The 10,000-nt window shown below is 41.9% G+C and overlaps 1 protein-coding gene across 1 annotated transcript in view; it reads left to right on the plus strand.

Moving 5' to 3' along the window:
• Window positions 1-677, plus strand: part of gjd2b (gap junction protein delta 2b) — a 1,506-nt gene extending 829 nt beyond the window's left edge. The window contains exon 2 of the mRNA XM_020920604.1: window positions 1-677. This exon is cut by the window's left edge and continues 170 nt beyond it. Coding sequence (XP_020776263.1) covers window positions 1-677 — 677 coding nt within the window.
• Window positions 678-10,000: the final 9,323 nt, after the last annotated feature.

The following is a 10,000-nucleotide window of genomic DNA, read 5'->3' on the forward strand; positions in this document are numbered from 1 at the left end:
TCCAGATCATCATGGTGTGCACGCCCAGCCTCTGCTTCATCACATACTCCGTGCACCAGTCCGCCAAGCAGAAGGAGCGCCGCTTCTCCACCGTCTACCTGACCCTGGACAACAAGGACCAAGACTCGCTCAAACGGGACGAGAGCAAAAAGATCAAGAACACCATCGTGAACGGAGTGCTCCAGAACACGGAGAACTCCACCAAAGAGGCGGAGCCGGACTGTCTGGAGGTGAAGGAGATCCCCAACTCGGCCATGAGAACTACCAAGTCGAAAATGCGGCGGCAGGAGGGCATATCGCGCTTCTACATTATACAGGTGGTGTTCCGGAACGCGCTGGAGATAGGCTTCCTCGTGGGCCAGTACTTCCTGTACGGCTTCAACGTGCCCTCCGTGTACGAGTGCGACCGCTACCCGTGCATCAAAGACGTGGAGTGCTACGTGTCCCGCCCCACGGAGAAGACCGTGTTTCTGGTCTTCATGTTTGCCGTGAGCGGCTTCTGCGTGGTACTCAACCTGGCTGAGCTCAATCACTTGGGTTGGAGGAAAATCAAAACAGCCGTGCGAGGCGTACAGGCGCGCAGGAAGTCCATCTACGAGATCCGGAACAAGGACCTGCCCCGGATGAGTGTGCCCAACTTCGGGCGCACTCAGTCCAGTGACTCTGCGTACGTGTGAGTGCGTGTAGCAGCACGCGTAGTACGCGCGGCCGGACGGACTGTACCGGGACTAAAGTGGGCTTTTTGAATTGTTTCAGACTCAGGCGTGGATTATACGTTTGTGACTTATTTATTACTGCACTGATGCAACTTTTACGTGGGGTTTTTACCGGGTCCGAGACGTTCAGGCTGGTGTCTGTCCCGGAGGCGATGCTCTATTGCACTAAAGGTGAACCGTGAGCGCCTGGCTGTATCCAAAAACGCTCCTCCTGAGAGCTCCGTTTGGCACCGACCTAATTAAACACGAGCCGCGCGCGGGCCGGATCCGCCTCAGGTCCGGACCCGCTCCCGGCGTCATCCGCGTGCGTCACGTCTCTTCTGTTGCCTGTGCCGCGTGCACCACATGTGTCCACCACTCACGCGCTCCAGCCGCGCGCACGTCTCTCATCTCCTTCTGTTTCCACACACCAAAGCGCCCACTGCTTTTCTCTGTCCAGTGTCCTCTTGCTTTGTGTAATCAAGTGCCATACTGTATATAACATGATATAAATGTATACATATGAATATATAAATATGATATAATGATGATAATACTCATGGACGCTGCTCCCTGCTTGGATTCTGCTCAATGCCGCCCAGCTCTTTGGTTTGCTCTCAGTGTATTTGTTGTGACTGAACGATGCCGATTTGTTTTGCAAATGACTGGAATATGACAAAGTGCAAGTCTTTTTTATATCAAAGAGAAATGACGAAATATCTTACCCCGAATCAACCAATCAAGACCGAGGAATCACGCATAGCACAAAAACAGAGACTTTTTATCCGTGAACGGGCGACCACAAGACCCTGCCCTGTGGTGCTATACGGTTTTTCATAATAACGAGTGAACAATTCTTCTAGTATTCTGTCTCCAAATAAAAGTGGGATTGATGAAGACCACCCGTGTGTGCGCTGCTTGTGTGTTCCGAGTGGGAAGAGGGGGAGGAGGAGGAGGAGGAGGAGGAGGGAGGGAGTGAAGGAGGGAGGGAGGAGAAGGCTTAGCAGGTACAGGGCGTAAAAAGGGAGCAATTTTGGGGGTACAGAAAGCAGGAGAGGAGCGTAGAAAATGATTAAGAAGTGCACCGGATTTTGTTTCTAAACGTACTTGCTGAGGTTCAGAATTTGGAGGTATGAATTTAGTTAAAATAAACAAACAATATAACCTCTAAAATGTCCAATCTGTATCTAAAACGTAGCCCACAAAGAAGACAACATTTTTTTTAAAGATAGGAGACAGGAATAGAAGCGAGGAAGCAAAAATTTTGGATTTAGGAGTAGAGAACATCCTAGGAAATCAGAATTATGGCATCCTACGTTACAATTTGGATTAATTTGAGTGATTTTTTTTATTTCGTTCTTATAACAGGCCTACATTTGTGATTTTAAATTCGGAACAGACGATAAAACACTATGTTGTACAGTTTAAACGTCTCTTATTGAGCCATGACTATTTAACTTGCTCTGTGAGGCGACTGTAATGAAAAACAAAGCTCAAAAATATTGCAGAACTATTAAAAACGTAAATTGAATTATATATTTCGTAAGGACAGAGAGGTAGGAGGTAGGAGACAGCAGTTAGGACGCATGGATAGTGGCTAAGACGCAAAGAGATCATTTTTGGAACAGTGAGCAGAACCGGGAACCCAAGGCGCAGGTAGCGGGCAGGAGGCGCGTGGGAGGCGGGTGAGGGGAGGTGGAGAGCGGCGGGGAGGGAGCGGGGATAGGCGGAGGAGGGCTTCGTGGTGCAGAGAAGGAGGGCGCGCGTGGCCACACCCACAGAGCAGTGCCGCAGGACGCACCTTTTACGCACCGAACACCGCACCGTGCCGCGCCGTGGAGACCGCGCACGGAGCATTGCGCACAGAGACGGGGGGGTGGACAGGCCCGGGGTGACCCTAGGGAACCCCCCGGAACAGGTGTGGGTCTGTGACGAGCAGGACGCAGTGTGGAATTTTAATATTTTTGCGTGCGTAAAGTGACTTGAATTTGGGATTTTTGTCTTGGTTTAACTTTCGACAGATTTTGATTTACTCAGATTTATTTTAATGTTAATTTTTCTTACTTCAAACTAAAAATGGGCCTATCTTTGCATTAAGATTGTGTTAACTAGGCGATTTTATTTATATATTTTATTATTATTATACAATTATTATTATTTTATTATTACTTCACCATTCAGAAGTCTTGTAAAACGAATCTAAAATCATAGGCAAAATCTTCCATTCTAATTTTTATATACTTTTTTACTTATTCATTTTTTTTTTCCAGTTTTATGCAGTAAATACAAAACAAATACAAAGCATGGAGCACTTTTCAACTGCAATAGGGTTATGAAAGGCTGGATCATGTCTCTGTTTATATTATGACCATTTTGTCCAGCGTTTAATAAAGATGTGTCCTTTTAGTCGTAGAAAAAAGGTCAGTTGTTCCATAGAATATATTTATTCTAACAGACTATTTACAGTATATCTATGCAGCCACTGATTCACTGAAGGTGGGTCTTTTTCCTTTCTATTTTAAGACAATCCAAAGCAAATCATTTGGTTTTCATGTCCAAATTGTGTTTGTTTAAAGGAGCTGTATGTAGCCTGCACTCTTACTGTTTTAAAATGTGTGTTTCCAGAATTTTAACCTGCAGACAGAGACACATCCAAGTTTGTCTCATTCTCAGTTTATGTTTAGGCCTCATGTGAAAACTCAGAACCTCCAGAATTCACTCACTGAGCTTCAGAGGCTGCACTAGCACTGACTCATGACTGGCTGCAGATCCGGGGCCATTCAGATCAGAGAGATGCATTTTATGTTCAAACCAAGTGGATTTCAGCTTTGGAATAATATATAAATGAGCATTACATTTATTAGTAAAGTATTAGAAAAATATTAGTATATATATATATATATAGTATATATAAATATAAAGTATAGGATTAGTAAAAGCTATACTTGATTTGAACATGTTTACCTCATATCTAAGGGCACAGTTTGGTCAAGTTTATGAAAATCTTACACACAGTTCCATGGAAAAAGGTGACATAACATATACACCAGTACAATGTTTATTTAGAGTCAACATTATTTTTTTTGTATCGTAACAGAATAAAACAATACAATAACATGTCCAAAAACAAGACCAGATTTAAACATGTTTATACAGTAGGCAGTTCAGAAATATAAAGCATTTTTAAAGGCTTATATTACGCTATTTTTTGATCTATGTCATAATGTACTTTCCTCATCCCAAACTAAACAGACCTGGAGTTGTGTTTTGTTTCATTCACACATGTTTCACACAAAAACTCTGCAGATTTACACTGAGTTCTTCTCTCAAACTGAAAACACTCAGTTCCAACTCTGTTTTTCAACTCCACACACCTTCACTAGACTCATTTAGATCAATTTCAGCTCTGGAATCTGATCTCTAGGGATGTAACAATAACCGAAATATCGTGATATCGTATCGTCAGAAGTCTCACAATAATATCGTGGGGTGTCACAATATATCGAATTACACGTTTCTTTGCTTAAATACATGGTTTTATAGTAGCAACAGCTTATAAACATCGGGAACTACATATCCCATGATTCATTTCAGTGCATGAACATGAGGAAATATGTTTTTTACTTGATTTTTTGTGATTATAACGGAAATAATTCACACCAAACTCTTGTCAGGGTATTTTAAAAGCAAAAAAGTGTCCTATCTACAGTTATATCACCCTCTTCAAAATATCACAATAAATATCGTACCGTAAAATGCACGTCATGATAATATCGTATCGAGAGATTTGGATATCGTTACATCTCTACTGATCTCTCTAAAAAAAAAAAAAAAAAAAAAAAAAAGGCAAATGGTAACTGAAAACTACCACTTCATGACATCACAAGGTCGAACAGAGCATTTTTAGCTTTGGAGATGTAGACCAGGGGCGTCAAACTCAAATTCACAGAGGCCAAACTAAACATTTATTGAAAATTTCAACAACATCTGCATGTTTTCTCTTCTTTCGAGATATGTAATATTAAACATTTTCTTATTAAAATAAATCCATCCATCCATTTTCTTCTGCTTATCCGGGGCCGGGTCGTGGGGGCAGCAGTCTAAGCAGGGACTCCCAGACTTCCTTCACCCCAGACACGTCCTCCAGCTCCTCTGGGGGGACCCCGAGGCGTTCCCAGGCCAGTCCAGAGACACAGTCCCTCCAGTGTGTCCTGGGTCTTCCCCGTGGCCTCCTCCCGGTGGGACATGCCCGGAACACCTCCCGAGGAAGGCGTCGATTAGGCATCCGGAACAGATGCCTGAGCCACCTCAACTGGCTCCTCTCGACGTGGAGGAAGCAGCGGCTCTACTCCGAGCTCCTCCCATGTGACTGAGCTCCTCACCCTATCTCTAAGGGAGCACCCAGACACCCTGCGGAGGAAACTCATTTCGAGCGTTTGTATCCGCGATCTCGTCCTTTCGGTCATTACCCAGAGCTCATGACCATAGGTGAGAGGAGGAACGAAGAGATCTGGGCAGCGGTCGAAGGCAGGGGCCTCGACGACCAGATCTCATGGCACGGAGACACGGAGATTAAAATAAATGTTTAATAAAAGTTTTGCTTAAACATTGAATCCAGAACAAGCTGAATATAAATCAATAACAACATTTTAAATAAATAATGTCTCTATAGTCTATCTGTAGCGGACAGGCAGCTCTAATACATGTTTGATATGATCTCGCGGGCCAAATATAATTATATCAAGATCCAAATTTGGCCCCCGAGTCTGACTTCAACATGTCTGATGTAGACAGACTAAAAATGGAGGATTACTCAAACATGTGTGAATGAAACAAAACACGACTCCAGGTCTGTTTTTGACAAAGTAACAACATTATAACATGACTTAAATCTCACAAGAGTCAGTTTGAGATAATTTAAGACCTTTAATGTAATTTTTCTTTATATCACTCCAGTTTGTGTTCTAAGCTTAAAGTGGAAATACTCTGAACGTTTTATAAACATTTAATTTAATATGACGGCATTCAGAATAGTATCAAAAACCCTGGTTAGATGCACCTCATATGTTTTTTGTTCACACATACAGATGGAAAGTGTTTTGTTTCATTCACACATGTTTGAGTAACTCTTTATTTTTAGTCTGTGTACATCTCCAAAGCTGGAAATACTCTGTTCCACCTTGTGATGTCATGAAGCTAAATTTTTTACATTTAGTTTAGTAGAAATTGGCAATTCCAGACCTGAAATGATCCTAATGATTCCAGTGAAGAAGTGTAAATATTGAGATACTCGCAGCCTGTAACACAGCAACATCCAATCCAATCCACTTTATTTCTATAGCACATTTCACAAACAAACTGTTTCCAAAGTGCTGCACAAATACATAAAAAATAACAACAATAAGATGATAAAGTAAATTACTAAAATAATACTAGTCTTAAAGTAATAAAACTAGTAAAATTATATAAAACCAGTAAAATAAAAATAAAACTATATCATAGAATAGAAATAAATAAACCAATAAATAAATTAAATCAGTAAAACCAATAAAAACACATAAAAATAAATAAAAGACACAGAGGACCACACAACTCACGCGGTGTTAAAAGCCAGAGAATAAAAGTGGGTCTTCAGACGAGATTTAAAACTCTCCACTGTGGAGCTGCTCGAACGTGAAGCGGCAGATCGTTCCAGAGTTTAGGGTCGACCACAGAGAAGGTCTTGTCCCCTCTGGTTTTAAGTCTCGTCTTAGGCCCTGAGCTGGAGCTGGACCTCGGACCTCAGAGCGCAGGGGTATAAATTTGGATGAGGTCCGAGACGTACTGTGGAGCCAGTCCATTCAAAGCTTTAAAAACAAACAATAAAATCTTAAAATCAATTCTAAAATTAACAGGGAGCCAGTGCAAAGACGCAAGGATTGGGGTGATGTGCTCTTCTCTCCTTTTTGTTCCTGTTAAAAGTCGCGCTGCAGAGTTTTAGACTAACTGTAGTCGGTAAAGTGCGTTTTGTGAAATGCCGGAATAAAGTGCATTACAGTCGTCCAGGCGTGATGAAATAAAAGCATAACTTGTTCAAATAGTTTAAAAGATAAAAAAGGTTTAACTTTAGATAAAAGCCGCAAATGATAAAAACTTGATTTTAAAACATTGTTAATCTGTTTATCAAATTTAAAATCACTGTCTAAGATGACGCCAAGGTTGGTGACCGTAGGACGAACATGATTTTTGAGGAATCCCGCATTAGTGAGGGAACTGTTGGCCCCAAACAGTATCACCTCAGTCTTATCTTCATTGAATTTCAAAAAGTTTTGGGCCAACCACGCCTTGACGTCCGATAGACAGTCGAACAGGGGTGTCAGGGGGCAGTGATCCTGTAACATGACATAAATACATTTGCGTAACCAGTCAAGACCATACACGTTTTTACAAATACTTTACAAAGCCGTGTCCCTCCTACGTTCGGACAAGACGACAGGGTGTGGGAGGTTCTGGCTGGTCAGGCAGTAAAGACAGAGGCAGATATAACATAAAGCTGGCGATGAGTTTGTGGTTCGTTTCTTGCATGATTCTAGTGAAGGTGTGTGGAGTTTAAAAACACAAAGGTAGAACAGAGTATGTCAGGTGAAGAAAAAGAGGTAGAGCGCTTCACCGGGTCATAAAAGAGTTAAAAATGGCAGTACAGGTTCTCTACGAGGGTTAAAACAGTTGTCTTTAAACAGAAAGTTACTGGAAAATGTAAAAGTGGGCAAGGTACAAACCCGAGGCACTCCGACTGAATATATTAAAAGTCCTTTATTGCATGAATGGACTCCGACGTATTTTGACCAGCAGGATGGTCTTCGCCACAGGTGCCATTAAATACAATCAGTTATCAGTCACATGACAACATCACATGACAATTGGAAAAAGACAACGAGCAATCCCCAAAACAAAACAAAAAAAAAGCTTGGCCAACCATGAGGAATAAACAGCTCTGGAGAAAATGAAAAGACAATGTTCCCCAACTCTGAGAATTTTTTATTTTTTTTCCCAAGAGGACAATGCTCCACGCCAAACATCTAGGTCAATCGAGGTGTGGGTGAAGGATGACCAGATCAAGACCCTCTCATGTCCAGACCAATGAACCCTGCAGCCTGAAGTGACCCAAATCCGATTTTTTTGGCCCCTATGTGACCTGTATCTGATCTTTTAATGACTGAACGACACAGATCTGATTTTTTTCAAATGTGACCCAGGCCACTTGGATACACATCTGATCTTTTGACATGTGACTTCAGTCTGAAAGGCCAAAGCGCATCCATCTGACCTACACGTTATCAACAAACCACAAATGTACACAAACGTTTTTCTCGTCATACGAAAATTGATAATGAACTCACTGAAGCGAAGCAGATCGCTATCCCCCCACTCTTGGCTACGTCTCCACATCCACACGTTCCTTTCAACAGACTGTCCCACAAAACGCCACAGCCAAAAACCTCGTCCTTCTCCTTCTCAATCTCCTCCTCAAAACAAGTAAGTTGTTCATGTTCTGGCTCCGGTACGAGAGGAACTTTAAAATCTCCAGGTGCTCGATGCTCGCGTCCATGTTTGGACAACTTCTGTAAACACAGAGCACGCTCGCTGCGGTTGACGTCGTCGTGTCTCCAGTGCACATGCGGGACACTTTTGGGCCGTTTCAAGTTCACACTGGAGTCACATACAAGTCACATTTAATTGGAAATGTGAACGACCTCGCAAAAACATTCGGATTTCACAAAAAAAAATCCGAAATGAGCATTAAACCCTGCAGTCTGAACGTAGCTTTTGAGTGTCCAAAGCTGTGTAAGTGATGAGCAGACGCACCGAACAACAATAAGAATAACAGGACATGTTGTAGGAAAGTAGGCGTGTCCATCACATATGCAATAAATAAACAACTAAATATCACAGGTCAAAAATGTCATTTACATTAAAGAATTGTCTGAAAAGCTTAAAGGTTGTATAGAGGATTTTTTTAAGGGAAGAGAAATACAGCGACAGTCCTTGTTAGCGTTCAGAATTACTGTTGAAGTTTCCTCTCTAGAAGTAATTCAGCGACCGACGCGTCAGTTTTTAGACCCTTCGTCTGCTTCGGTCGCGCCATCGCTGGACGAGATCTCCAAGAATCACCTCAGTTTGGCTTTGCTCCTTTTCCTCTTCTCTTCTTCTTTCCTCAAAAACGGACTTTCTTTTGCGGCGAACCGGTCGTGGATTCTCGTGCGCCGTCGCGACAAAACTTTGTGCGAAATGCGAGGAAGCGACAGTTCGAAAAAGCCTCTAAGAACCGCTGCGTAAACCACGTAATCCCCGCGCTCCGACGAGTCAGTTATACTAGGGAGTTTAATTGACAACCTAACAGCCAATAGAAAATGAGGGAGCCTCGTTTTCTATTGGCTGATGTTTATCTGGCCTCACTACGTCCACAGTTGATAGATTTTTGTTCTTTTTTTTTTGGTCATCATAATTACAAAGCTGCTTCATCTCTGTAATGGTATTTTAATCTTTCACTGACAGTTTGAAACAAAAAAAAATCCTCCATACAAACATTAAATAATCCAAATCATCATTAAGGCCCGGATGTTGTGTGGCCTTTAGGGTTTACAATCCAGAAAGTTTCTGTCGCCCCCTCTGATGTTTGGAGGGACCACCTCAATTACCACGACTTTTAAGAGGCTGACGTTACATTGAGTGGAAGACTGAAAGTGTAGGGCCATTGGGTAATTGGGGTTTTTAGTTCTAATAGCATTTTTATGTTCACAAAAATGATCCTCGAGTCTCCGTTTTGTCCGCCCTGTACAGAAACACCCACAGTTACAGTCCAGCCGATCGACTAGAACAGAATATTTTCAGTTTGAGAGAAGAACTCAGCCTAAATCTGCAGGGTTTGTGTGTTAAACGTGTGAATGAAACAAAACACAACTCCAGATCTGTTTGTGATGACGAAACAACAATATAACCAGTGTTGGGAAGTTTACTTTTAAAATGTATTCCCCTACAGATTACAGATTACATACCCCAGAATGTAGTTTGTAACGTAATCCATTAAATTACTTAAAGTGAGTAAAGTAATCTGAATACTTTGGATTACTTGATTTGTTGTAGAGAAGCAAAGACGAGGAAATCTTCACATAAGATGTTTTGTCTGACAAAAGAAAATGAAAAGCCCAAACTTTCCCTAAACATATAAAAAATATTATTTATAGAAGAGAAGAAGACACGTCCGCCCAGCATGGTTTAGTCCTGTTAAATCCTGTTTTAGTCCTGTTTTAGTTCTGGTCTAGTCC

This window comes from Boleophthalmus pectinirostris, unplaced genomic scaffold (assembly GCF_026225935.1).
Source record: "Boleophthalmus pectinirostris isolate CB_2022bp ecotype Guang Dong unplaced genomic scaffold, ASM2622593v1 HiC_scaffold_10, whole genome shotgun sequence".
NCBI classification, from domain to species: Eukaryota; Metazoa; Chordata; class Actinopteri; order Gobiiformes; family Gobiidae; genus Boleophthalmus; species Boleophthalmus pectinirostris.